This window comes from Apus apus, chromosome 11 (genome assembly GCF_020740795.1).
Source record: "Apus apus isolate bApuApu2 chromosome 11, bApuApu2.pri.cur, whole genome shotgun sequence".
NCBI lineage: Eukaryota > Metazoa > Chordata > Aves > Apodiformes > Apodidae > Apus > Apus apus.
In genome coordinates this window covers 83,302-111,086 of record NC_067292.1, presented here as the reverse complement: position 1 = coordinate 111,086, position 27,785 = coordinate 83,302, and the positions used below count along the sequence as shown (strand labels likewise).

At 46.0% G+C, this 27,785-nt stretch overlaps 3 protein-coding genes across 4 annotated transcripts; 2 read left to right on the top strand and 1 right to left on the bottom strand.

Moving 5' to 3' along the window:
- Positions 1-1,696: 1,696 nt before the first annotated feature.
- On the top strand, positions 1,697-10,086 carry LOC127389355 (carbohydrate sulfotransferase 4-like). The gene is given in 5 exon segments (XM_051629773.1): positions 1,697-1,747; positions 2,452-2,686; positions 2,689-2,750; positions 4,958-5,040; positions 8,864-10,086. Coding segments are annotated over 5 exon segments (1,584 nt in total). The 3' UTR covers positions 10,017-10,086.
- A 3,512-nt stretch (positions 10,087-13,598) lies between these two features.
- On the bottom strand, positions 13,599-17,184 carry TERF2IP (TERF2 interacting protein). Its single transcript, XM_051629894.1, has 3 exons — positions 16,639-17,184; positions 16,481-16,557; positions 13,599-15,980 (listed from the first exon to the last, which is right to left on the bottom strand). The coding sequence occupies exons 1-3, from the start codon at positions 17,177-17,179 to the stop codon at positions 15,537-15,539; spliced, it is 1,062 nt and encodes a 353-aa protein (XP_051485854.1). The 5' UTR covers positions 17,180-17,184; the 3' UTR covers positions 13,599-15,536.
- Positions 17,185-17,204: 20 nt separating this feature from the next.
- KARS1 (lysyl-tRNA synthetase 1) lies at positions 17,205-27,724 on the top strand. Of its 2 annotated transcripts, none has more exons than XM_051629888.1 (14): positions 17,205-17,319; positions 17,962-18,112; positions 18,273-18,438; positions 18,849-18,942; positions 19,220-19,406; positions 19,584-19,709; positions 22,701-22,820; positions 23,062-23,224; positions 23,324-23,497; positions 24,289-24,374; positions 25,046-25,131; positions 25,451-25,577; positions 27,198-27,341; positions 27,607-27,724. In XM_051629888.1, the coding sequence occupies exons 1-14, from the start codon at positions 17,252-17,254 to the stop codon at positions 27,685-27,687; spliced, it is 1,773 nt and encodes a 590-aa protein (XP_051485848.1). In that variant the 5' UTR covers positions 17,205-17,251; the 3' UTR covers positions 27,688-27,724. The 2 variants fall into 2 exon arrangements, with proteins under 2 accessions (XP_051485848.1, XP_051485847.1); XM_051629887.1 differs by lacking the exon at positions 17,205-17,319 and adding an exon at positions 17,338-17,508.
- Positions 27,725-27,785: the final 61 nt, after the last annotated feature.

The following is a 27,785-nucleotide window of genomic DNA, read 5'->3' as shown; positions in this document are numbered from 1 at the left end:
CGGGGGGGACGGGGGCTCCGGCGCCGTCCCGGGAGGAAGGGTCAACCCGGGGAGACGGAGGATCCAGCCCCGCCGGGAGCCTGGGGCGGCGCGGGGCCCTGGGCACTCGTCCCTGCGAGGAGCAGCGATCCGGTGAGAAAAGCCGTCCCGCGAGGGGTGTTGTTTTGGGGGCTTCTGGGGGGCGGGGGTGTCGTCCTGGCCGACCCCCCTGCATGGTCACCACACGGACTCTTACGGCAGCTCCCTGGTATCTTTCATACCTTGGGGACGCAGGGAGTGCGAGCCATCCCACACCTCTCGGGTATTCCAACACCAGGCGCTGACTGCTCCCTCTAAGTAAGTATTAAACACATGAGAGAGACTTGTAGCTGCCTAAGTCTGCCTTTCTGACAGGAAGGCAAGAAACAGTAGCAGCGTAGTCTGTTCTTGTGTTTGAGAATGCAAATGTTTTCCTAAGGTCAAAGTTGTGATCTGAGACAGGATGTTACAAGACAACAACCTTCCCTTGAAATCTGAGAAGACAATGTCACTCTTACCTCTGTCTGGAATCCTGTTGGTGAATAAACATTGCTGTCTGCAAGGAAGGGCCTCATGAGACATGAGTTGATGTACTGAAGAAGAGGGGACCAGTGTGCAGAACATAGGAAGGCCTTTCCATCAGTCTGGATCCCCTTGTATGTTGTGATCTATATTGCATGTGCAGATGGCTCCAGAGTTAATATTCCTCCTCTTAGTTCTGTGGGCTCCTTTTTCAATCAGTGGAAAGAGACAGAGGCTTCTGTAGCATCGTTCCCATGAACTGCTTTATATATCAACCTGGTATAAGATGAGTTGTGTTCTCTAGGGCATATACGAGTGGATGCTAACTAAGATCCTGCATAGCTTGGAGACTGTGAATAGGGAGAAATTACTCATTGCCTCTCCTGAGGCGAAAAAAAAAGGTGGTATTACCTAATGCAGTTTTTATATGCCAGTTTCAATACAGAGTGGAATAGTTTTCATAGCATGCAATTGAAGATATTTTAATCTCCAGGGAATACTGTTAACGCCAAAAGTATCTCTGAGTTCAAAACCCATTATTGGGCAAGTGACCAGAAAAAAAAATCTAGGTGCTATAAAATGCAAAGACAAGCTTGATCTCAACTGATTTTAGGTGACTTCAGTGCAGATGTCTACTTACAAACATTGCTCCCCACTCTTGTCACAGCCAAGAAAAAGAAACAGGAACTTCTAGGGCATCACTCACTGGCTTATTTTGGACACCTACATTCAGAGAGGTGAATCCTGTGCTCTAGAACCCTCTGTAGGCAGCACCTAAAGGGGAAGTTCCCTTCTTGCTCTCTTCCCTGAGCATCAGCAGACAGGGCACAGGGGGTGGTCAGAGCTTTCAGCTGAGATGGTTCCATTGCTCTAGGTATGCCTGTTTCTCTCATCAGACTATCAATGATACACCCTCAGGGAGGGAGTCTTCTGCAGTGCCAGCCAGCGCTGAGGAGTTTCCTCTAGTCAATACCTCTGACATTACCCCTTGGCCTACTTGCTGCTGCACTGGGTCAGGTCTGCTCTGTGTATGTGTGCTGGGCAGCACAGCACACATTGCCTGCTTCTTCAGGGTGTAACAGATGGAAAGGCTGTGGCTGCATGGGCAGTTCACGGGGCTCGTTAGTCTCTGAATCCTCAGAAAACACCCTTAATCATGGAAGGGGGTAGAAAGAAGAAATGTGATCAGCCCTGGTTTGAGGTGGAAGTAAGGTGTTCAAGGCCAGCTCAGGAGGCCAACTGTGTCCTGGGCTGCATCACTAGCAGTGTGGCTAGCGAGTTGAGGGAGGTGATTCTTCCTCTCTGCTCTGGTGAGACCCCCCTGGAGAACATTCAGCTCTGGAGTCCTCAGCACAAGAAAAATATAGACCTGTTGGAGTGAGTCCAGAGGAGGGCAACAACAGCAATCCAAGGACAGGATCACCTCTCCTATGAAGACAGGCTGAGAGAGCTAGGGTTGTTCAGCCTGGAGAAAACTCCAGGGAGACCTTACTGCAGCCTTTCAATACTTACAGGGAGCCTATAAGAAAGATGGGGATGGACTTTTTAGCAGAGCCTGTAGTAATAGGACAAAGGATAATGGTTGTAAACTGGAAAAGGTTAGATTTAGACTAAATACTAGGAAGAAGTTTTTTACAATGAGAGTGGTGAAACACTGGCACAGGTTGCCTAGAGAGGTGGGAGATGCCCCATCTCTGGAAACATTAAAGGTCAGGTTAGATGGGGCTCTGAGCAACCTGATGTAGCTGAGGATGTCCCTCTTCACTGCAGGAGAGTTGGATTAGATGATCTCTAAAGGTCCTTCCCAACTCAAACAGTTTTATGATTCTATGATTCATTCTATATGGGGCTGACTGCCCTTAAGCAAAGCTGACTGCCGTTTACTTCTGCTTTGCTTCATGAAACTTAAAGAGTCAGACGTACCGGGAGAATGATGTCCACTGGTCAGGAGCCAGGGGATACCTCCTATACCTCCTTCACTTTCCACAGTGTGCAGGTCTCAGGAGATGCAGTGTTGCCAGAACACTGTGCTCTCCCAAGCCTCTTCTCCAAAGAAGAGTACATTCTCCTCTGTGCAACTGCTCATGCCACAAAAGCTGCCTTCTGGAAAGCTCTGCTAAGCAGTTGGAACTTGGGATCTGAGCAACTGAAAAAATCTGCTCAGCCCTCTAAGTAGAGGACAGTACAGCACTGTTCAGTGCAGTCATAAGGTCTGAATATTGGTGCCAAAGGACCAGAATGCCTTTGGGAAACTATACACATATGTGGAGCAGGAGTTTTGGTACATATTTGTTCATGCAACTGTTGGTCAGGGAGGCTTCATGAAAAGCCACTCAAGTGGTGTGTGACCTGTTCAAACCAGCTTTGTAACACTGACATACAGGTAGATGCTTCTTTCAAAGAGTGTCAGTGCAGGCATAGGAGCACGTAGGTGAAATCCAGTTGCAGAATATTGCATAGTTTCTCTGCAGAGCCCTACCTGGACCACTGCCAGCTCCTCACTCTGTTTCCTTGCCCAGAGTTACCAGGGCTTGACCATCTGTGTTTGCAACGCAGCAAATGAAAGGGAACATGCCCTGCCACATTCAGGTTGTCCTGCCTGCTGGAAGGACCAGCCTTGCCCAGATTTTTGCTTCTGCTATCTTCTATACTCCACTTGTCCTCAGAGTAGCTCAGTGAGATCCTTGGGGACAAGGGATACCACCAAGAGAAGGCCAACACACCTCTCCAGACTGTGACAGAAATTATGAAACTTGGAACAGGAATGGTCCAAAGCGGTTGTCTCTGCGTGGCTGCAGAACACCCTGCGTTTCTCTTGAGCCCAGCGCTGCTCTGCTTCACTACCTTACCTGGCACAGCCCCACTGCAGCTCCAGCACCCTTGTGAATAATTAACAGGCCAAGTCCAGCTGCTTCTTTCACAGCTTCTCCTTTCACACAATTCTCTTTCCCAGCCCCCCAACAGTTAACTCAAGCAAGGCACAGCCAGAAAAGAGTCAAAAAGACCTTATGTGAATCAGCAAGTTTGCTGATGATACAGAACTGGGAGGGGTGGCTGACACACCAGAGGGCTGTGCTGCCATCCAGTGTGACCTGGACAGGTTGGAGAGCGGAGCAGAGAGGAGCCTAATGAGGTTCAACATGGACAAGTGTAGGGTCCTGCACCTGGGGAGGAAGAACCCCATACACCAATATAGGTTAGGGGTGGACCTGCTGGAAAGGAGTTCCAAGGAGAAGGGTCTGGGAGTCCTGGTAGACAGTAAATTATCCATGAGCCAGAAATGTGCCCTTGTGGCCAAGAAGGCCAATTGAATGCTGGCATGCATAAGGAAGAGTGTGGCCAGTAGGTTGAGAAAGGTCTTTCTTCCCCTCTACTCTGCCCTGGTCAGGCTGCAGCTGGAGAACTGCATCCAGTTCTGGGCTCCCCAGTTCAAGAGAGACAGGGAACTGCTGGACAGAGTCCAGTGGAGGGCAACAAAGATGATTGGGAGATTTGAGCATCTCTCTTCTCAGGAAAGGCTGAGAGATCCAGCACTGTTTAGCCTGGAGAAGAGAAGGCAGAGGGGAGACCTTATCAATGCCTATAAATAGCTGCAGGGCAGGTGCAAGGAGGATGGAACCAGACTCTATTCAGTAGTTCCCAGTAACAGGATGAGTGGCAATGGGCACAAGCTGGAACATGGGAAGTTTCATTTAAATATGAGGAAAAACTTATGTATGGTGAGGGTGACAGAGCCCTGGGACAGGCTGCCCAGGGGGGTTGTAGAGTCTTCTCTGAAGATATTCAAGACTCCCCTGGATGCAGTCCTGATAAATATGCTATAGGGGATCCTGCTTTAGCAGGAGACTTGGACTAGATGATCTCTAGAGGTTCCTTTCCAACTCTGACAATTCTGAGATTCTGTGAATCTGCATCTGCTGACAACATGGCTAGCAGCTAGAGCAATAGTAGGCAGATAGATCCTATCTCTATACTCCTGGTTGGCACGCTGGTCCTCCTTGCAACAATGGTTCCTCTTTGTCCTTTGCTCTGACACTCCACAGACATCTCTGTTCCTCCTTTTACAGAGAGCAGTCTCTTTCAGGGTTTGCAGTGGAACTTAACAGCGGTTCTCAGCCTTCTTCACTAATTCCCTAGTCCTTCTCCTTAACTAGCAGGATTTGTTCATGTGTGGCCTTTCAAGGAACTGCCATTCCCATGCTTTGCTGCAATAGGGCAGGGTGGAGTTTCCTAGTTTACAGCTGGTCAGAGTAGGCGGGTACTGCAGAGTAGTTGGTCTTAGAGCTGGGACATACCCAAATGAAGGGGATGGGAGGGAGGAGGTACAGGTAAGAGCTGAGTACATGTGTGTATGAGCACCAGGCAGGAAGGCAGAGTGCCAGTCCATGACACCAGCTGTTGGTGTGGCTGCCCGCAGGACTGTGTACCACAGCAGTGTATGTGTGTGAGGGCAACTTTGCTTAAACCAGGTCTGGTGGTGCTTCAGGAGGACTCCTTAAGGTGAGATTTTCAACCATTTATTGATATCTGGTGTGGATGCTCTGGTGACCAGAATGGTATTCACTGCTCACAGCAGCCTAAGCTGGGATATAAGCTTTGTAAAACTGTAAACATATGGATGACAGTAAATTGCTACGTGATTCCTCCTGCAGACAGAAGCTGTTGGTCTGGCTTAGAAGGTGGTTTCTACTTCTCCAGTTTATCTTCTCAGTGCCCCTTCTCAGTATTTCCCACTAGTGACAGTCATGCTGTCTGTTTTCTGAATGGGCAGATGCTACTTCTAGTTTTGCAGAAGCTGATCAGGCCAAATAGAAGAGGACTTTGGTAAAACTATGCGTAACCATCACTGCCGTCAAATACCAGTATCTGGGGCTTTGCTGGCACCATATCTTCTTCGCTACTACTGCCACTACAGCAGTGAGGGATCTGTATGAATTTCCCCAGACTTGCAGAGCACTCAGCCAGTCTGCACAGCGGGAGGTGTTTGAGCTTGTACTGTCACACCCCCCTGAGACACGCACAGGTTCAGCTCCCCTGTACTCTGGGAACATGCTACACATGCCCAGGGTGTTTGCTGTCTGTGCCTCCCTCGTGCTGCTTGCTACTTTCTGTGATGCTTTTTCTTTGCCAGAATCAAGATTTTCCAAGATCCTGCATGTTTCTGGAAAAGCTCAAAGCTCTACTGATTTTATTTGGAGACTCTGCCTACTCAGGCAGGCAAATCCCCGTTCTTTGTGTTCTCATATGTGTGTCATGGGAGACTAACATGGTGACACAGAATTGTCTTTTTAGAAGTTTCTGTTCTACATCCTTAGTGCCTTGAGATTCTTTCTGTTCTTTCCGCTTTCATCCAAATTCTGGCTCATCTCTCTGACAGTAATAGTATGCCATTTTTTGTTCTGCAGCTGAGATTGTCTTAATTTTTCTGAGCTGATCGTTACTCTGCTGCTCTGCGAGGGTTTCGTATTTCACTTTTGCAATATGAAATGAACTGAATCACTTGTCACTCCGGATGTTTGCTGTAGAGAGAATGTGGTTAACCTTAAGCCCTTAGTTGAGGGACATCCAGTTGCCATGATCGAGATACAGGGGTGAAAAATAAGGTTATGTAATTAATATTTCTTTAATATTACAAAATGTCTGTTGGAACCTCTACCACTCTTTGCTGTTCCCCTATTCCACTTCATCAGGCACTCACAACTCATTTCAGTCCTTTTCCCCTGCCTGTAGGACAGACTGGTCAGGGCAACAACCGTCACTACTTTTTGTATAAGAGTGAATAACCTGTTGAGGCTGTGGCCTCACACCAGGCCATTTCTCAGTCAGGCACTCATAGGGATGGTCTTACATGCTCTGTGAAATGTATAAAACATCCACTTGTGCCACTCTGGTTTGATTCAGGATAAAAGCACACCCTTGCTTCCCAAAAAACCTGAATCCGTTCTCTTTGACTCAGGCTATGCACACACAGAGAAATAATGATTTCTGTGGCTTTAAATCTTGCCTGGTTGTCTTAATGCCAGTATTTGTGTCTGCTCAACAGAGTTTCTCTCAAGAGCTTCTGGGTGTAGTCCAGGAACTCTGTCAGGAGTTAGAATACCAATATTAATGGTACCGGATGGAATTGATTTCATCAAAGTTCATTTGGAAGCCAGGACTCTTGGTAAACACTGCTGTATTAATTTGCAAGGAGGAAGCTGATATATGACTTATTCAACAGCCTTTGTTTGCAGATCTTCCTAGGCTTGGTCCAAACTTTGACCTGAATCAGCTTATTGTCAGGCCTGAACTCTACAGTCCATTTGTATAACCAAAAGAATCAGTGGGCTTGTTGTCCAGGAGACCAGAAGCGTGTGGTCCCTCACTAAATGCACAGCTCCATCCTTGCAAGGCATCACTAAAATAAAATTCATGTTGTGGTAGCATTTATTGGTGACAGCCAAGGCTTACCCCTTGGGCTGGGTACTGGCCTGTCTCTCTGAAAAATGATAATTGCTCCCTTGTAAGCCCTAAGCTCCTAATAAACACACAGCAGGTAGATTAGAAAAAGAAGCCCATTTATGCTTATATGCTGGAGTAGTAGATGAGTACGGTTCCTAGTTGGTTAGCAGCAGTGACTGTACCTGGGAATCTAAATGTCAGTCCTACAGGAACTGAAATCCTGAGAGAAGGCACCTCCATGCAAATTAGTCTGAAAACTTCACTGGAGAGGGAAACTGAGGCAGGGCATAAGATGAAGGTTAGGGAAATTTTGACTGGGAACATTGACGTATTGCCAGGGACCCAGAAGATAACACGGAAAGCACGTAACGAGGGAGCAGTGTCTGCACTGTGGCCAGTTGAGGCACACTTTGTATCTCTGCTGCTTTAGTAGAGAAGCAGCTGCTCTGCATGGGCATGACTGCCTGAATTCAGCACCATCATGGGCTGCACAAAAGCTATACAATCTGTGCAAACCTGGGCTTCAGTGCTGCTCTGTCCAGAAGGACTTTCCAGCTTGCCCTGAAGGCCCTGCTCCCTCTACCCTGTCTGGCTGTGGAAGCAGACCATAACTGCAAACCAGTAAGTTGCTTTCATTTTAGTTTACCTTGGGAAATATAAAGCAGTTCCACTGGCCAGAGAGGCCTTTCTCCACCACAGCACAGCTAAACTGCCAGCCTGGCATGTGGTCACAGAGGAGCACACCATCCTGTGTGAACATCTGTGCTGAGGATCCTGTCCCTGGAGGTGGCCAGTGCTGTGTGCACCCACCTGTGTCCAGGGCACAATCAGGCATAGCTGAGGCAGGTCAGGAGAGCACGCGAGAGCAACAGTTGGCAAAACATGCTTTAATGTACTTGTTTAAAATTAAGTTAATCCTTTCTGCCTCAAATCCCATCCCAAACAGTGCACTGCCTGCAGATTCCTGTGCCAGCTGGTATTCAGGCTATGAATTGTCCCCAGGCAGCATAATGGACGTTTTTCCAATAATTAAGTCATCTTCAACAGGCAGAAGAGAGGTTTAGAGCAAGAATCAAGGAGCCAGCTTTGGGCAGACTTTTGAGTTTAACTAACATGTTGTATTGTACCTCTTTTCATGAAAGACCTACAAGATGAGTGGGGCTGGAGGGAGGAGTAGCAGGAGACAGTCTTTAAAAAGGAGTTTGACTAAAAAAGGGATTGTTTAGTAGTAGGTAAGCCTGCCTAAACAAAGATGGATGAGATAAACCCTTGTAGCCCTTTCTAGAAAAATTGCCTATGATGTTCTGATGGTGGAGGAGATACTGTTGTGCTTGGACTTGTTAGAGTGCCAAATGATTGCCTTTGGTATATGAGTTTTTGCCTGTGATGACACTAAATATTTTCTGAAATTCATAGAATGGCTAGGGTTGGAAACAACCTTAAATATCATATAGATCCAAATCCCCTGCATTGGAAGGGACACCTTCCACTACATCAAGCTGCTCAGAGCCACATCCAAGTTGGCCTTGAATACTTCCAGGGACTGGGCTTCCACAACTTCTCTGGACAACCTGTTTCAATTTCTCACCAACGTCATAGTGAAGAATTTCCTCCTAATGTCTAATCTAAATCTCCCCTCTTCCAATTTAAATCCATTACCCCTTGTCTTCTCACTACCAGCCCTTGTCAAAAGCCCCTCCCCAGCTTTCCTGTAGGCCCCCTTCAGGTACTGGAAGGTGCTCTAAGGTCTCTCCAAAGCCTTATCTTCTTCAGGCTGAACAATCCCATCTCTCTCAGCCTGTTTTCATAGCAAAGGTGCCTGATGCACCACACCCTGCCTTTTTCATGAACCTGTGATGCTGAACTTCCTCTGTTTCTGCAGGTCCCTTGCAACCATGATGAAGTCTAGAAGTTTGCAGGTGCTTCTGACTCTGGCAGTTCTGGCCTTCCTTCTCATCCACTCCCACTTCCTACTCTGCAGCAAAAATGCCCCTATGGAAGAAAAACCTTCTCAAGTCCACATCCTCATTCTCTCCTCCTGGCGGTCAGGATCTTCCTTCACTGGACAAATCTTCAGCCAGCACCCCAGTGTCTTCTACCTGATGGAACCCGCGTGGCACGTGTGGGTTAAGATGTACCAGAACACTGCGGAAGTCTTACACATGGCAGTGCGGGACCTCGTCAGGTCAGTCTTTCTGTGTGACATGTCTGTGTTTGATGCTTACATGTCTAGCCAGAAGAAGAAGTCTGATCTATTTCAGTGGGAGACAAGCCGAGCCTTGTGCTCCCCGCCTGCCTGTCACTCCTTCAGCCGCAGGGACATAATCCCTGCCAGCAGCTGCAGAACAATCTGTGGCAAGTACCCCTTCAGCAAGGTGGAAGAAGCCTGTAAAACCTACAGCCATGTTGCCATCAAGGAGGTTCGGTTCTTTGACCTCAAAGTTCTCTACCCCCTTCTCACTGATCCATCCCTGAACCTCAAAATCATTCACTTGGTTCGTGATCCTCGGGCTGTGTTCCGGTCCCGAGAGAATACAGTGGCAAACCTGAAACGTGACAGTGACATTGTTGTGGGCTCCCAGAACACTAAGGGAGAAATGGGACCCTACAACACAATGCAAGTGATCTGCAAAAGCCAAGTTGAGATTTACAAGGCAGGCAGTCAGGCTGTTCCCAGCTTCCTGAAAGACCGCTACCTGCTGGTTCGCTATGAAGACATTGTCAGAGACCCTCTGGCAAGGGCTGCTCAGATGTACAGGTTTGCAGAACTCCACTTCACACCAGAACTTCAGAAGTGGGTGCACAACATCACCCATGGGAAAGGGCAAGGATCACAGGCTTTTGATATTGGGTCCAGAGATGCGCTGAGAGTATCCCAGGCCTGGAGGACCACTCTTCCCTTCCAGAAAATAGAAAAAGTGCAAAATGTGTGCAAGGATGCAATGGACTTGCTGGGCTACCGGCTCATTCAATCTGAAGAAGAGCAAAAAAATATGTCACTAGATCTCCTGTTTACCCAGAACTCCTCTGAGTAACAAATTCTGATGGCAGAAATGCTGCTCTCTGCACCTGCTCTCTGAAAGCTGCAGGGTGGAGAGCTGTTTACTAGAGCAAAAGAGGACAGTGGTGCACGTGTGTGTGTGTAAGAGTGCATGCTTGGGTGTGCTCTGCAAGGACAAGTAACATGGGAACTGTGACTGCACTCATGGGAGCCTTCTCAGCAGCACAGGATCACTCTCCAAGGCTCCTGGAGTCTCAGCCACATTACAGGCTGAAGTAATGCAAATCTCTTTTCCAAGTAAGTCCATGGTTTATGTGAAACAGCAAGTATGTGTGGGTTAGAGCAAACAGCATGCCAAGGGACCAGACAGCAGAGCTCAAACGCCTCACAGACCACAGGTAAATTACTACTGAAGCCCCATGGAGCAATTGCACTGCAAAGGAAGAGGACATGCAAATGGAAACCGAATGAAGAGGATGTTATTTGTCGTGCTGCCACCCAGGATGTGTAATGCCAGAACTGATGCAAGGGTGACCAGACGTTGGTTTCTGGAAAGACTGTTTTTTGGGAATGTTCGAGTTTTCAAGCCTGAAGTTTTTTGTGTTGGGTTGTTTGGTTTTTCATTTGTTTGGGTGGTGTTGTTGTTTTCCCCTCCATTCCTGTGCCTGGGCATCCAGCCTTGGTGGCAATTTTGGGGAGATGTTTGTGTTCACTTACTATATAATGAGAAAATTGAATAAATCAGCCATTGCTGAAAATAAAAACTCCTGGGTTTGCATACAGGGCTTCACTTCTGGGACTATGTGAATCTCTTTATTTTTCAGCTGAAATAATTTTGTCTTCCAATTTTCAAACCAAGAATAGCTGTTCCCTCGGAAGTGCTCACAGTCCTCACGTGTGACTGGGAAGAATTTGTGCAAAGGCTGAGACTCTAAAGACAAGGTAATGACACAGATTCCATTGGCATAAATACTGGAACTGGGAAGGCAGGTTTATGGTAGGTGGACTGAAGAAGGCAAGAGGAGAAGGGGAAGTTATAGAATCATAGAATGCCAGGTTGGAAGGGACCTCAAAAGATCATCTGATCTGACCTTTTTAGGTAATACTGTAGTTTATGTGAGGTGGCTCAGCACCCTGTCAAGCTGAGACTTAAAACTGTCCAATGTGGGGAAATCCACCACTTCCCTTGGGAGACTATTCCAATATTTGATTGTCCTCATGGTAGAAAATTTACTTCTTGTGTCCAATCGGAATCTCCCCAGGAGCAACTTGTGCCCGTGACTCCTTGTCTTTTCCGTGTGACTCCTTGTAAATAGGGAGTCTCCATTGTTTTTGCGGCCACCCTTTAAGTACTGGAACGTTGTAATAAGGTTTCCCTGAAGCCTCCTTTTCTCAAGGCTGAACAAACCCAGTTTTCTCAGCTTCTCCTCACATAGCAGGTCTTCCAGTCCTCTGATCATCCTTGTGGCCCTTCTCTGGACCCTCTCCAGCCTGTCCCATCCTTTTTGTAGAGGATTGAATTAATCCTATTTAATTATTTGGTGAGAGTATTTCTGTCTTAGAGCACAACAAAATTATGATCAATAGATTATGCAATTCTTCACCGTCATGAATGGTGATGCCCTTCTCCCACCTTCAGTAGGAATGTTTAGCTCAAACCTCAACAACAGAATTATTTTTACCTTTTATTAATAGTGTTCCATAAGACGTGGAGAAAAGCTTGTTAACAGACTTGGGGAGTGAAATGCATACAAATACCTTATTCTGAACATCCTCTTTCATGTGTAAATTGCAAACTCCTTTAACGTCCCTCTATTGAACAGTGCATTCAGATGTTGCTCCAGAGCTGGAATATTCCCACTACCCTGCAAACAACAAGACAGCTGTCCTAAGGCAGGATTGCAAGCATGAGCAAGGGATGAGGCTCTGTTCTGAGGGTGTTCATTCTTGGGAGAAGATGGTCAAGGCAAGGCTAGGCATTATAGGAGAGGAGGCTCCAGGCAGGATCAGGGTATTCTGGACCATGGGAAGCTGTTCTCTCCTTCCCTCCTGCCCCCATCCCTGGTTCACTGCTCCTCTTCCATACCTGCCCTGGCTGCAGCCCCTTGCCAGTCAGCTGCCCTCCCTCCTTGTGCCAGAGTCCCTCTGGTAAGTAGTGCTCATATGAAAGCTGCCAGAGGATATTTTGTGCTCACTGTAGGAAAGTGATACGGTCTACCTGGAGGGCTAGGCCTCATTTGCATGTTATTAAAAAGTTGCAGTATCTTCTTTAAAATAGAAACATACACTGCTGAATTTTAAAATTAAGGGATGTGGTGACTGTGTTCGTGTTTGGAAGCATATAGGTAAGAAAGAGTGCCCAGCCTCTACCCTGTGTGTGTTTGAAGGGTGCCAAGAAGGATTCATCTTAACTGAAGAGCTAACTCTTACAGTGGGAAGACGGCTCTTAGGACAAGTTCACAGCAGCTGGCTTGGTTGCAGTTTTTTGTACAAGAGAATTAATGGAGGGTTTGTTATGTGCTGATTCTGTTAGGGAAAGTAGGGAAAGAAACCAAACAGACCCCAAGCAGTTAATGCTGGTTAGTGAAAGAGAAACTAGCTGCTAGCTAGAGTGGACCTGTGGGATGAACCAGTGAGCCGTCCCCTGCTGACAGGTCTGAGACCACAAAGAGTAGCAGCCTAGAGAAGTGGCAGAGCTTCCAAGCCCAGAAGCAGCTCTGTAGTCACCTTCACTGAGGTGGGCAGCAGCATTCCAGATTGTGTGTATCCCTTTAGGGTAAGAGGCTATCATGCAGCAGTCAGGAAGAGAGTGGCAGGATGAATTGTGCAACAGCAAGTGATGAGTAAGGGGAGGGGAGCTGTTCAGCAGGGCAGCTCTAGAAGCAGAATTGGGCAGCAGTGGGAAAAAGGAAGGAAGAGAGGAGCCTTTCCATTTCTGTTACATTATTATAATTAATTATATAATTTCACAGGCCAGTGCTTTGCTGCAGCATTTCTCTTACCCATGAAATTCTATTTCTTCAAATGCCCCTGGAGTACACTTGTGCTTTGTAAGAGGGGGGTTGGCATGGGCAGACCTCAACCTGTTACCCCTAAGTGGGGTTTTACTTATTTCTGGGTGCAGGACTAGGTTATTGTGTTTTAGGAGACATCAGAACTGCTATCCAACATTTAAGCTTTTGTGAATTTTACGGATCACCTGCTACTGTAGCACTGTGGTTACCAATATTCCTAGAGCTAACCCCCTAATCCTTGCAAAGGGTGGGATGTTTCATGTTACGGAAATCAGTCTTACTACTAGGGATCCTGTTTTGCATGACAAAATCCATTCTGAGCAGGCAGCATGGCACCGTGGCAGTAGAACTGCAAGCAAGGCACCATCCTTTAGGCTGTGTTGATGCAAACCTAGAGCAGGCTGGCACAGAAAAGGAGGACGTGTGCTGTGCCAGGTAAGCACACAGCCACAGTGGTTCCTTGAAAGCCTCTTTAAAACAGACCTTAACTCAGCATACTCAGCTGAATCATGGAGTCTCAGAAGCCTTTTCTTACTGAAGTCATTGTGAAGAGCTTCCTATTTTAAGTACCAAGAAGCATTTTCCTGAGAAGATAGAGACTCTTTTCACTATATTTCCAAATGTATTTTATTTGAATACTTGTTTTCAGTGGACTCAGTCAATGCCATGTATCAAATGTTTAGCTGGACAAAAACCTTCGTAGTGTTTCCAGTCAGCCAGTAAACAAATGGCATGAAAATAACATATGCTGCATTCTCATAATGTACTGTTTTGAAAATTACTTCAACTTCTGCTGCTTGCCTAGAGAAGAAGCAGGATCGTTGATTTTGGTGTATCTTTACCTCAACACAGTAATTGGTAAGATGTGTTTTTTTCTGGAAGTACAAAAGACACAGTGGAATCACATGAGAATTTAAACTTGTCTTAATGCAAGGAAAGATAAAATATTTTTGGAGGACAAAAAAAACAAAACAAAACAAAGCCCTAGACTTTCAAGACGGTGAGGATGATGTTTAAAAATATGGCTACATCCTGTGGCATGTGCATAAAATAAAGATTACTAGAAACAAATGTCAAGTTTACATTGTGCAAGTTCAGAAGAGTCAATTCTGTTTTTATACCAACACAGTGTAGGATGGAGAAGACCGGAAAAAGGGAAATTTATTTCAAAAGGAAATTTAGAAAACAACTCTTTGGTATTCCAGTCTGTTCCTTTTCAGCCTGGTGTATGCAATCAGTTCTCTGCTAGTAACTTCAGTTATGAAAGGCCAGAATTTATTGATTGTTATGAATGCTAACTCTAAAAGGAAGCAAATGGGAAATACCCAAGCTCCAGGTAAGAGTTTTCAGACCAAGTATTTCTGCCTCTCGAACTGTCCATTAAATCAAAGTTTTGGTATGTGCATTGCCACTCAGCTCACCCCTCCAGGTTACAAATATTGCTGCTCCAGGCAATAATGCAAAGAAGAAGCCTTTAACCTTTCCACTACAGAAACAGCACTCCTAACACTCTGATAGTGCAGGGACCTGATATGAATATGGTAAGCCAAGCTGCCTTCAGCATATTGGACTCTTGAGATGTCACTTAGAATTATAAAAAGTTAAAGCAAGCCTTACACCTGATGTTTTTATGCTGCAGCCATTTAATGTGTTCTCTCACTTTGAATTCTAAAGCAGTTTTGGTTAAACAAGACCATCGAATTGTGAGGCTGTGTTGCTGCTGAGACATGCACACCACCCAAGCCAGAACAGGAGTTCCTGGCTCCAGGAAGTGACATGTCTCCTGTTCATTAACCTGGTCATCATCAGTTCTTGAATTTCAAATCCAGCAGGTAAAGTCTGCACTTAGCAAATAAAGTAGTATGATTATTTTTTTTTATGTTGTCTTGCACTCTCTCAGTAGGTGCTTCTCTGGTCTTCCACACAAGTTTCAGGTAACCAGTCTGAGCAGCACAAATGTACCAAATAACACGTTTTCAGCAAGAATGACCTGTCCAGTGAAACACTGCATAATCTAAAACAGAGGTTTGGCATTTATATGGTTACTGTTGGTTAACTCCCTAAATACTGAAGTGGCGTTTCAGGACAGTGGCTCTCTCAAGTAGCAGTCTTGTTATACATCAAGTTATCATTGCCTTTCAATATAATATAGATTTGGCTTAAAACAGTCAATTTCCTAATTAATTCCTAATTTGATTGTCAGATTTTGGTGCCAACTCTATTCAAAACTCTTTGCATGTAGCAATGGACAGACAGGTCTGTCAGCTGCTTTATATCATACATACACACTTGTAAGCAAATTTTCAGTGACAACTTGATACTGCATAGAATCTTTTTCTTCATTTTCTGCTTTTAAATATTGAGCATTCTCGGTACTACAAATAAAAATCAAATATAAAAAAGGCCTTTTACCAAAAAACCCCTATTTTAAAGCATTTCTGAAACTTCAGAATGTTGCATCAAATTTTAAATCACATTTGCATTTCTGAAATAATTGGTTTAAACATTCCTGCCGCAGTTATTTCCCTCTAGTTTGGTCTCTAACTTTTTCTAAACGCTACCCGCTTTGCTACGTTTTCAGCTCCAAATTTTGCTATCAACTTATTTCTAGCATGCTCATCATCTTTTTGCAATTCCAAATCATCCCCCCTGCTCCAAAGCGGGTACCCATCCAGGCGCTGCCCCGTCTGCAGGAAGTACGAAGTAGTCTCCACGTCACCAGTGTTTTTCAGAAAGGCCTGTGTAACAGTGAACAGGTCAACGTTGAACTTCTCCATTAAGTGCTGCATAGTTTTTACTAATTCTCCCACCACACCAGAAGAAGAGCAAGTGCTTGTTGGTCTTTCTTCCCTTTGTAACTGTGCATCAGGCAGAGCAGAGTCCTCCAGTCTAGTTTTCAAACCAGATGTTGTTTCTTCTGGGGACCCTCCCTCTTCATCTTGTGTAGAAAGTTCTTCTGACACGTCTGAAGTGTCACTTCCTGACTAAAAGAGAGATGGAGTCATCAATTAGGCACGGTATGTTCTGGCAAGCTTCTTTTATCACCACTATTCAACCACCTTCCACTGTGACTCTACAGTGTATAAGAAGTTCAGAACTGACTGTAAATTTCAGTGACTCAAGTGAAGCCACAGGTGGTAAAGAGCATATACAAGATGAAGAAATGTAAGCGAGAATTTGAACAAAGTATAAAAGGCAAGAATAAACGTTAGTGCAACTGCAGCTTTTAATGTGACAACACCCTGATACCAATTTGCTCAAGCTAACGTAGGCAGGGAATCAAACCCCTGAAGTGTGCTGCCCGAGTCACAGCTCACATGAAGCTCCCACTTAGCCACGGCAAGAGAGATATCACGGTGCAAATAACTGAATTAGGAGTTGTTGTTAATTGTGCCTTTTTGTGACATGCAGGAAGGGCTGCTCCGAGCAGCTCCCTCGCAGCCGCCCTGCCGTGGCAGCGCTCCGCGCCGCGCCGGGCGCTCACCTCCGTGCTCTCGAACTCCCGATTAGCTGCCTCGAAAAGCCCCAAGAGTTGTGCAGGCCCCTCGGCGCCCTCGGACTCTGCGGGAACACAAGCATCAGCCGCGGGCTGCAGCGAGGCCCCGGCCCCGCCGCCCGCCCGGCCCCGCCGCCCCCGCTCACCCCGCAGCAGCGGCCGCAGGTGCCGCAGGTAGCGGTCCCGCATGGCCTGCCAGCTGTGCCGCGTCAGCCGGGCCCGCTCCAGCTCCCGCCACAGCGCCCGCCCGCCCGCCCGGCGCCGCCCGCGCACCGCCCGCAGCAGCGCCGCGTCCTCCGCCGCCGTGAAGGGCAGGCGCCCGCGGGGCGCGGCGGGCGGCGCGGGCGGCGCGGCGGGCAGGCGGAACGGCTCCAGCGGCAGCCGCTGCCCGCGCTGCACGCACTCCGCCACGTATTCGGTGGAGACGGCGCCGGCGGCCGCCGCCTCGCCGGGCTCCGCCAGGAGCACGGCCCCCGGCTCCTGCAGGCGGCACAGCCGCCCGCCGCCCGACAGCACCAGCGGCGCCAGGCGCAGCTTGGCCAGCCCGGGCCGCACGTAGAACCGCATCGGGCTCCCGTCGTCCCACAAGAACAGCGACCGCGACGGCGCCGCCATCCCGCCGCCGCCCGCCATCCCGCCGCCGCCCGCCATCCCGCCGCCGCCCGCCATCCCGCCGCCGCCCGCCATCCCGCCGCCGCCGGGCGCGCAGGCGCGGGCCGCCGGAAGGGGCCGCCGGAAGGGGCGGCCGGGGCGGGGAAGATGGCGGCGGCGGCGGCGGCGGAGCGCGCGTGCGAGGCGGCGGAGACCGAGTCGCGCCTCAGCAAAAAGTGAGGGAGGGCGGGCAGGGGGAGCCGGGCCGGGCCGGGGAGGCGAGTGTCCGGCTGACCCGGCGCGCGGCCCCCCAGGTGATCTCCGGAGCGCGCCATGCTGGGCCCCGCCGCGGCGCGGCTCCCCGGCTGGGCCTGCAGGGCCGCGGCCGCGCTCCCGTGGCGCCGGGCGCTCCACGACCCGGGCAGGTCGGTGCTTTGCGGGCTGGCTGGGCCCGCCTCTTCCCTCAGGAAGTCTCGGCGGCGGGGTCGGGAGCCGTGGGGTCGGTCCGGGCCGCGCAGGCGGCTCCGGAGCCCCCGTAGCGCCGGTCCCTGTCCGGCGGGGGGCTCGTCCTGCTGCTGGCGAGCTCGGCGGAGCTGCCGGGCCTGCGGGGGAAAGGTCCTCTGGGCGCGGTCTCAAAGCCTGTTTACGTGATGTTTAGCTCAGTTTTAACTTTATCTAAGCACTTACATCTCACAGGAAACGAACTGAAAGAGTTCAAATAAGAAAATTCTTAAATATGCTTAAGGATGATTTTGACTTTTGGGCAGAGAAGTGACAGGCTTATTTGTATAACAAGCTTTTGGGTGGAATCCTGCCAAGTGTTTCCCTGTTGTAAGACCAGATGCGCAGATACTCTGGCACTTCTGTCTGTTTTGCAGTGAGCTGAAGAGGCGTTTGAAGGCTGAGAGAAAAACAGCTGAAAAAGAGGCAAAGCAGAAAGAGCAAAGTGAAAAGCATTCAAATAAGCCTTCCTTGGCTTCTGACTCTGAGAATAACATTGGTGCCGATGAAGAAAGCTTGGATCCAAATGTGAGCCTCTGGCCTCGTGCTTGTTATGCTTCTGAGAATAAATGTTTTTTATTCAAAGGGAACTAAATGGTTAAAAGAGCTGCTGTGTTTTAATTTCCAACCTGTAAAATATTTCAAGTTTCCAGCAAAATTGTTTTATTTTCTTTCTTTCTGGTGACAGCAATACTACAAGATCCGTAGCCATGCAGTCCAGCAGCTGAAGGGCACCAGTGAAGATCCTTATCCCCACAAGTTCCATGTCGACTTATCTCTCTCAGATTTCATAGAGAAGTACAGCCACCTGCAGCCAGGAGATCACCTGACAAACATTACGGTGCAAGTGGCAGGTAAAGGCTTATCTGGGATTCAGAAAGATGGTCTGTTGCTTTGCTAAGCCAAGTCTTAGCTGCTTTTAGTGATGGGGTAGCTTCGTTTCAAATGTTGCTGAACCCCCCTTCCTTGATCATGAAGTCTGTAGCAGTGTTAGACTATTCCAGGACACATCCTTTCAGACTGAGTGGGTCATCCCTTTCAACTACAAGATCAGATTGCCACATGGGCTCCAGAACCCAAAGTTCATATGGTCTGATATTGTGCGCAGATATTAGTTTTGAGTCTTTAACTACTTCTCTTTCATGGTTAGTGATGGGTTCAGAGCTGACAGTCCTTTGTCCAAGTGATAATGCTGTGGCTTTTGCCCCTGCATCCTTTCTGCTAGGGGTGCTCTTCCTGATCTCCTGCATACTTTGATATTTAGGTCGGATCCACGCGAAGCGTGCCTCTGGAGGGAAGCTGATCTTCTATGATCTTCGTGGCGAAGGAGTCAAGTTGCAGGTCATGGCAAATTCCAAGTAAGTAGAGGCATTCCCAGTAGCGTTATGAACTGAGCTGTGTTCTGGGGCCTAGAGATCTGAATTTGGGCATTCTGTGCCTTCATCTCCTTGGGATATTTGTCTATGAGTTGGCTTAGGCAGCCAGCTCACATTTTGCTTAGGACTTTGTGTGCAGCTTCCTTGCTTAGAAGAATTGTTTTGCTTTTTGAAGGATTTGGTCTGGACAGAGACTTGCAGGACAGTTTGGAATGCTGAGTTTTAAACAAAACTGCTTACATAGTTTTTGTAATTACAGGCTCTACAAATCTGAGGAAGAGTATTTCCGTATTAACAACAAGCTGCGTCGTGGGGACATTATTGGTGTAAAGGGGAATCCTGGGAAAACAAAGAAAGGAGAACTGAGCATTATTCCTTACGAAATAACTCTTTTGTCTCCATGCCTGCACATGTTACCTCATCTTCACTTTGGCCTCAAAGATAAGGTACTTGTCATACCTGGTCACTCTTGGGAGGCAGTCTGACCAGTAGGTCCGAATGGATGACCTTTTATATCTGCTGGTGTTGTCAGTCAGCAAAGGAGCATGAGTTTTGTTTTGGTATTTTTTTCCTTTGGCACTGCATTTTGTCTAGCTTGTTCTAACTGTATTTGTTTTTTTCAGGAAACTAGGTATCGTCAGAGATACTTGGATTTAATTCTTAATGATTATGTGAGGCAGAAATTTATAACCCGTGCAAAGATCATTACCTATATTCGAAGCTTTCTGGATGAGTTGGGCTTCCTTGAGGTAAGGCTTCATTCCTCTCAGTGTACCGAGTGTGTTCAGAGCTTCTCAACTTCAAGGATGCTTTGTATTCAGGCTCATCTGCAAAATACTGACAGAAGTGAGGATAGTTGCCTCAGTACAGTGTTTTATCAGGTTAATGTAATAGGAGCCATCTTTCTTTCTCTCTTTTTAAGATTTAAGACTATTCCTCAGTTGGTGAGGTTATGGTTTGGGAAACTGTTATTATGGTAGGACTTCAAACTACTGCTGTCCTTTCCTTATTTCAGTAAATGAAAGTGAAAGTAACATCTTTGGAATGGCGTTTTGCCTCTGAATGGAAATACAAGTCTGACTTCCTCCAAGTAAAATTGGTTTTATCTTAAGATCTATTGTGGAGTAGCGTATGAGAAAATAATACTAGCTCAGCTCTACCCTTGGTTGTACTTTATAGTTAGCAAAAAGATTACAAATTAATGTAGTGTATTTACAAGTGTTTATCAGCTGAATCTGCAGAAGCTACCAGTGTTTTGAGATCAGTGGGAATCTGAACCTGTGCTGGGTTCCTCTCTGTCGTTGGTGTAGTGGCTTCAGTGTCTGTATTTGATTTAAGTGAGGTTTGTTTGGGGTTTTTTTGGTTGGTTGTTTTTTTTTTACAAATAATTATTAATCTAGTACTTGAAGATTGTAACGTTCTGGTAACTTAAGCAAAAAGGACCATAAATTCCTTCTCAATTTATATGAAATTTTCACTTGTTGGAATAATGCAGTAAGTTACTTAGGCTTGGAGAGGATGTTGGGGCAAAATAGCAGGCAGAGAAGTCAGGGCTGTACAGTCAAGTGCAGCCTGGAGGTTCGAGTCAGGCAGTGCTCAATCATACCTGTACTGCGGGTGGCAGTGTAGTGTCATGCCATAGACAGATACTAGTTAATGTTGAGAAAATTAACCAAACTGTTGTGGGTATTGTATCATGCTATTCAGCTGATTGTCAGGACTTGTTACTAAATTGTCAGCAATTAAACTTCTGATTCCAGTAGCTCAGCTTGTTTTATACTGCTGGTCTCTTTAGAGAATCCCATTAGGTGTTTGTTTAGGGAGCTATATTTATAGCCTACAAAACTTCTTCTCTTTTTAAAATTGTAGCTGCATCCTTGCTCTCTTTTTATCACACATTGACTTCCCTGCCCCCCCCCCCCCACCTTTGCTTTTTCAAAGGAGCCCCAAGTCTCATTCTGTTTCGGAAAAGTGTGCTTCTCCTGTGTGGCTATCAGTAGTTCTGATACAAATTGTGAAATCCTCTTGTGAAAATACCTGTTTTCATGCTTCTGGGTCAGTAACGGGGCATTAATTCTTGATGCTAAGGTGTGAGGAGGCACAGCCAACAGCAACAATTAGGAAATCATTTGACCACTTCCACCAACTCTCTGTGTAGGAAGCCAAGTTTTGAGTTGTAAATCACTCTGCTACTCGTTTTTCCATCATTTGCAGCTGCTTTCTTTGTTCAACATCAAGAGATTGAACTGAGGTCTGTTTCTCATGTAGCTGATAGTGTGTATTGCTTGAAGCATAAGCAGTCAGCTTCTGAGCATCTGAGAAAATGCAACTTCTGCAGAAGAAAATTTGTAATGATATGAACAAAATCAACTCACTGAAGCCTACAGTGGTTTGATTTAAATATTTTTTCTCCTCAAAACTAGGTATTCCTTCAGAAATTAATTCAGTGGGGCTCTAGCATTCCCCATACATGTATAAGGTCATTTCCCAAAAAGCAATATTATTAAAATTGTCTAGATTTTCAAAACTTGAGGTATCCGTGGCATTTAATTTATTTCAGGATTACTGCTTAACAGCTTTGCTACAAAGACTACACTAAAGAATTGACATTGTAAGCAATGATTTGGAAAAGATACTGAGGAAGGCTGCTACATCTTATTAATTTTATGTAACAGCTCCCTCTCTTAACCAAGTGGATTTTATCATAGAATTACAGAACGGTTTGGGTTGGAAGTAGCTTAAAAATAATCTAGTCCAGCCCCCTGCTTTGAACAGGACCATGCTTCATTAGATCAGGTTGCTCCAAGCCCCATCTGACCTGGCCTTGAACACTTCCAGGGAAGGGGCAGCCACCGGGCAACCTGTTCCATTGCCTTGCCACCCTCACAGTGCAATGTTTCTGCCTTATGTCCAGTCTAAATCCACCTTCTTTCAGTTTCAAACTGTCACTCCTTGTCTTCTCACTAAAGTCTCCCTGGTGCCTTTCTTACAGGCCCCCTTTACATAATAAAGGCTGCAAGGAGGTCTTCCCAGAGCCTTCTCGCCTCCAGGCTGAACAACCCCAGTGCTCAGCCTGCCTTCAGCGGAGAGGTGTTCTAGCCCCTGACCATTTCCATGGCCTCCTCTGGACCCAATCTAGCAGGTCCAGCTCTTTCTTGTCCTGGGGACCCCAGAGCTGGGTGCAGAGCTGGGGGTGGGGCCTCATGCCAGCTGAGTAGGGTTCCTCCCTCCACCTGCTGGCCAAGCTGCTTCTGGTGCTGCCTGGGATGCAGTTGGCTTTGAGGGCTGCAAGCACACCTTGCCAGTTCATGTCCCTTTTTCATGCACCAGTATTCCCAAGTCCTTGTCTGCAGGGCTGCTGTCAATCCCTTCATCCCCCAGGCTGTACTGATGCTGGGAATTGCTCTGACCCAGGTGCAGGACTGTGTACTTGGTCTTGTTGAACCTCATGTTCTGCAACAAAAAGAGATAGTTTTGTAGTTTATAGTAAATACGAGTGATTCTTGATAACAACAAATAGTTTAAGTAATTTGTCTCTATTGGCTGCACGGGTGAACCTCTGAATTGGTTTTGTCAAATAAGAAATGAAATACAGAGATTTTTCATCAAAGTTATTTGTTTCCTTGATCTAGAGAGTTCTGCTTTGGAAACCGATTAGATGAAAGCAGGGCATTGAGGTAGGAGCCTGGAAATATTAATGCTACTGTTAAATTATTTTTTTAATTGTTAATATTTTACAGATTGAAACTCCTATGATGAATGTAATTCCAGGTGGAGCTGTGGCAAGACCTTTTATCACACACCACAATGAACTGGATATGAATTTATATATGAGAATTGCTCCAGAGCTTTACCATAAGGTAAAATACAAGCCCCTTGTGGCTAATCCTATATTCTTCAGACATTGTGATCTTATTCTAGAAAAATAAATGTAGCTAAACCAAGGATTATTCATGAAGAAATTGGACTCATTTGGTTGGAGGAAACAAAATATATCTTGAATGACATTTGCAAGGTCACATTGCAGTTGTGTCTATGTTTGAGCTCTCTTTAGTTCTTTTATAAAAGTTAGTGTGATTACTAGAATTTCCTTTTGTCTAGATGGTGGTGGTTGGAGGCTTGGACAGAGTGTATGAAATTGGGCGTCAGTTCCGGAATGAAGGAATTGATTTGACTCACAACCCTGAGTTCACAACTTGTGAATTCTATATGGCTTATGCAGACTACCATGATTTGATGGAAATTACAGAGAAGTTGCTTTCAGGTAATGTGTGCCATATTAATTAAAAAAGAACAGGAATCTCCACAAGAATTGCATATTGTGTGGCATAGTGTTCTTCTAAACCTCGGGTTCTTTTTGTAGGTATGGTGAAACACATTACTGGAAGTTACAAGATCACTTACCATCCAGATGGTCAAGATGGACAGGCCTATGAGATAGACTTTACCCCTCCCTTCCGGCGAATTAGCATGGTGTGTGACCTGGAAAAGGTCCTGGGAGTGAAATTTCCATCAGCTGAGTGTTTTGAAACCGAAGGTTAGATTCTGAGCATGAATGTCGTATAATTCTTCCTTAACAGAAAGTGGGGAAAAAGGTCTTGAGTTCTCAGCCTGGTGTCTTAGCAGCTGCTTTTTTGAGGCTGTATGAACACATGGCATCGGTTTCCTCTGATTTTGTCTGCTACCTAAGAGTCCAGAAAGAAGCCTTGGTGCCTTGCAGTCATTGGCAGGATCTGATGCTCTTGCCTTTTCCTTTCTTGAGTATTTGTGATGCTGTATACTTGAGAGGCATGATCTGGAGAGGTCTTTGATCTGTTGAAGAGACTCAGCTTTTTATTTCTTCTGTCTTTTGTGCAGTTGAGTCTCCATGCCTGTTATCATTGATTAGGAGTACAGTTATTTTGGACTTTCTTCAAAATGTGCTGTTTTAATCCTGGAATCCAGAGCCATAAGGAAACAAGTTCATACACTTTTTAGGGACTTTTTTTTAATCCCCCCCCAGTGTTGTGCCTAATTTCTGAAATTTCTGAAATTTAAAATAACTTACACATTAGTCTAAACTGATGGAAAAACAAACATTGCTTTTGTAGGTTGACATTTGAGCTCATGTCGATGGTGTTATCAGTCCACTAGCTGGAACACTTGCTGCTAGTTCAAAAAGAGCTAACTGAAAAAAAAAAAAATGGGTAAAAGGAAAATTTGCTTCGTCCTGGCTCAAACCAGGATACATTAAGATCTTACCAATCAGTCTGAGACAGAAGTATGCAGAAAGAAAAAAAACACGGTTGCCTGGGTGGCTTTTCTAATTTTTGTCTGTAACAATTACAGAAACTCGCAAGTTCTTTGATACCCTTTGTGCAGAGAGAAATGTTGAGTGTCCACCTCCCAGGACAACAGCCAGGCTTCTTGACAGAGTAAGTAAAGGTGGTGTTTTTGTAATCCCAATGTCCTTGAGGATCTGTCTGTATCGACAGGAGTCTCTTCAGAACAAGTTAAGGTGCATCGGGGAAAACATGCTGAAGTGCACTTCAGCTATTTCTGTATCACAGTGTGAGGCTTGCTGTGTCAAAATATTTCTTTGTGTCATCTACACTAAAATATAGTTTAATGATGCTTGCTCAATAGAAGTGCCAGAGGATTTTAGTTTGATAACTGGTCTCTTGTGCTTAAAGCAGATCTGCTTTAGCCTACGATAGGTTTGTTGGCAAGATCTTTGCATTTGTATGTACCTTACCAAATTGGTAGGCTTACTGTATAGTTCTTCTATCAACTGTACAATCTTTATACCCAAAACATTGCCTGGTAGCTGATTTTCTGCTGGCTTTCCCCATGACTTTTGTTGTAATGTCCAAATTTAATTATGTTGTTATTTTTATACAGTTTTTGCTGTGTTATTTTTCTTACCCAACTAGGACACCCACTCTGTTCATGAAAGATTACCATGATTTTATTATTAGTTGGGAAACTTTTCAGTTTTACAGTGCCTTGTTAAGTAGTGAAGAGATGGAAGTAGGATGTTTGGAGAAGGCGGTGTTAGGAAAGTGAAACTGTACTCTGCATGATTCTTTCGGTTTTGTTTTCCCAGTTAGTTGGTGAATTCCTTGAAGTCACTTGTATCAACCCTACATTCATCTGTGATCACCCACAGATCATGAGTCCTCTAGCCAAGTGGTAAGATGTATGAGATGCAGTCAGTGTGTAACTCGTGTCAACCCTCTACTCCTAATTTATTAAACAGAAAGAAAAAAAAAAAGTCACACATGAAAATAGAGATTTTGATGTTGTGTACTAGTTTGTGAATTCTGACACAAACTAAGATAGACGTTGGTTGCTGAGCTGTGACAGTCATAATCCAGGGAAGTGATGTGCTGATGCTTAGTAGTTGGTGTTTCTGACAGCTGTCACTGCTCCTGTGGGCAATCCTGCTGAAGTAATAATGTGTGTGCTCTTTGCTCGTTTAAGGTATGGTTGTTTTGTCTTCTTCACGTAGGCATCGCTCTCACCGGGGACTGACAGAGCGCTTTGAACTCTTTGTGATGAAGAAGGAGGTGTGCAATGCCTACACGGAGCTTAACGATCCTTTCCGGCAGCGGCAGCTTTTCGAGGACCAGGCCAAGGTATCGTGTCTTGCAGATAGTGAATCAGTTACAGAGGCACATAAGAAAGAGTATTTCCTGTGTCTGTTCTGAATCTGTCATTAGTCTCTACTGCTGAAAGGAGCTGATACTGCTTTGAGTGAGTGCTTCTCACTCAAGTGAGAGCCTGCATTAGAATCTAATTTTTTTTGAAAGAACCTCTCTCTTTAAGCTGAACAAGGCCAAGCGCTGCTGTGGATTAGTTTTTTAGTAGTGTGACTTTGTTTTGGAATATCTTCCTTTTTATTCTGCCTGAAATACTAATTGAAAAAAGCAAATGTGCAAAGCGTTTTTTCTGTCTTGATCAGGCTGAAAGTTATTTTTCACTAACTGAGTATTTATGGAGTTATACAACGTTTTACTTCTAGGCTCTTAAATTTTTGTGTCTGGTAAGAATTTGAATGGTTTGTAAGAAACAGCATAATTTCCTGAACTGTGTTATGACTGTTTTAAATTGGCTTACAGAACAGAGCTGCAGACTGGAAATTATTAGGGCTGCAAATTTATAGAACGAGGTTTCTCTAGATAAGCCTCAGAAAGAAGTGACTGAACCTGATTTTGTTATTAATCAGGTCTACACATCCATGAATGCAGATGTGCCCACACATGACTGGGGTCAGATGATGGATCTGCAGAAACAGAGTTTGTGTTCTTCCTGCACTTTGTAAAGGCTTCACAGTGCTTGGGAGAATTAAACAGTTGTCAAAACTAGGAAAATAAGGCTTGTGTTAACTAACTTAGTTGATAGTAAATTTTGAAATGTTCAGTCAGAATTATTAATGTTACAGATTTATTTCACCTTTGCTCTGTTGGATATGTGTTTGTTGCCGCTGTCCCATGATTATGGCCAGACTTTGCAGATGTATGATTAGATTATTTGAATGAATATATACTTGAAAATGTAATGTTAAGGTAGAGACAGAAATGAACAATGGCAGTTCACGTTTCAGCGTTTCAGACTCAGGCAGAACAGTTTGCTTTAACATCTTTTGCAAAGTCTTAAAGTCTTCCTTGAAACTGAGCAAAAAGGTTTGCTCTTGTTTCAACAATTACACTTGGTGTTTTCAAAATGGCTTTTGGTGCCTGGAGGCTGACAGGGTCAGATGCATTAGTTTGCATCTCTGTCAGGATTTTAAGTCTTTCTTCTTGAGGGGGAGATATGATGAACTTTGTTTCATGGAGCAACTACTGACATTTCAAATAATTCTGTGTCTCAGTTGTTTCTGGAAATGTTAAAGGGTGGGTTGCAAGCAATTAAGAGCCTGAGAAGCCTTTGAAAGCAATTTATTTCATTGTCATCTGCTGCCATACGGCCTTGGAGATAGCTTTTACTGAAGTGAAGAGCCTGGGCCTTTGTCTAGAAAGGAAACTAGCTGGTCAGAAGGAATTGAGCCTGGAGCCATTTTGGAAGCACCTGTACAGGTGACCTCCACAGTTCTCTTCACGCCGAGATTCTTCTTTCTGTTACTTATGCAGCTGTACAGAGCTTTGGTTTAATCAGTCACATGGCTGCTACAAATAGGTATCCCTCCGTTGTGGTAGGTCAGCAGAACCTGTCTAGCTCTACACGACCCACCATGTACTGTTACTGTTACTGTTTAGGCAAAAGCTGCAGGTGATGATGAAGCCATGTTTATTGATGAAAACTTCTGCACCGCGCTGGAGTATGGCCTTCCTCCTACAGCTGGCTGGGGCATGGGGATTGACCGCATCACCATGTTCCTTACAGATTCCACCAACATCAAGGTAGGTAAACGTCAGAAATGCCAGTGCTGGCTTTGTCAGGGGGCAGGGAATGAGATTCTGCCAAGCAGGCCTCCTCTCTCTGACAAAACAGGTAACAGACGCTGTAGCCGTTTGAGGTTCTTTTAAGACAAAGCTCTCCTTTCTTGCACCTGCCTGGAAACCTCCGCAGGCAGTGCAGCCGCAGTGCGGGGCTAAACCCCTCGGGCACCGCGGAGCTTTGTCCCGGCGCGTCCCTGGCGCCCGCTGACAGTGTCCCTTTCCGCAGGAGGTGCTTCTGTTCCCCGCCATGAAGCCGGAGGACAAGCAGGAGGCGCAGCCCGGCCCCCCGGAAGGCACCTCGGTCTGACCGCGGCGCCCGCGCAATAAAAGCCGCTCCTGCCGCGCGCGCCTCTGTCTCTGTCTGCGCCTGCGCCGCGGGGGGAGGGGCTGCGCATGCGCGGGGGG

What these genes read in the sequence shown, in the direction of transcription:
- TERF2IP (XM_051629894.1), bottom strand. Translation starts at nt 17,179, where the DNA reads ATGGCGGGCGGCGGCGGGATGGCGGGCGGCGGCGGGATGGCGGGCGGC. An exon ending in CCTGCGGCCGCTGCTGCGGG is followed by an intron (nt 16,558 to 16,638) that starts GTGAGCGGGGGC and finishes GTGTTCCCGCAG; the next exon opens with AGTCCGAGGGCGCCGAGGGG. An exon ending in GGGAGTTCGAGAGCACGGAG is followed by an intron (nt 15,981 to 16,480) that starts GTGAGCGCCCGG and finishes TCTCTCTTTTAG; the next exon opens with TCAGGAAGTGACACTTCAGA.
- KARS1 (XM_051629887.1), top strand. Translation starts at nt 17,417, where the DNA reads ATGCTGGGCCCCGCCGCGGCGCGGCTCCCCGGCTGGGCCTGCAGGGCC. An exon ending in ACTTTGGCCTCAAAGATAAG is followed by an intron (nt 19,407 to 19,583) that starts GTACTTGTCATA and finishes TGTTTTTTTCAG; the next exon opens with GAAACTAGGTATCGTCAGAG. An exon ending in TTTTCGAGGACCAGGCCAAG is followed by an intron (nt 25,578 to 27,197) that starts GTATCGTGTCTT and finishes GTTACTGTTTAG; the next exon opens with GCAAAAGCTGCAGGTGATGA.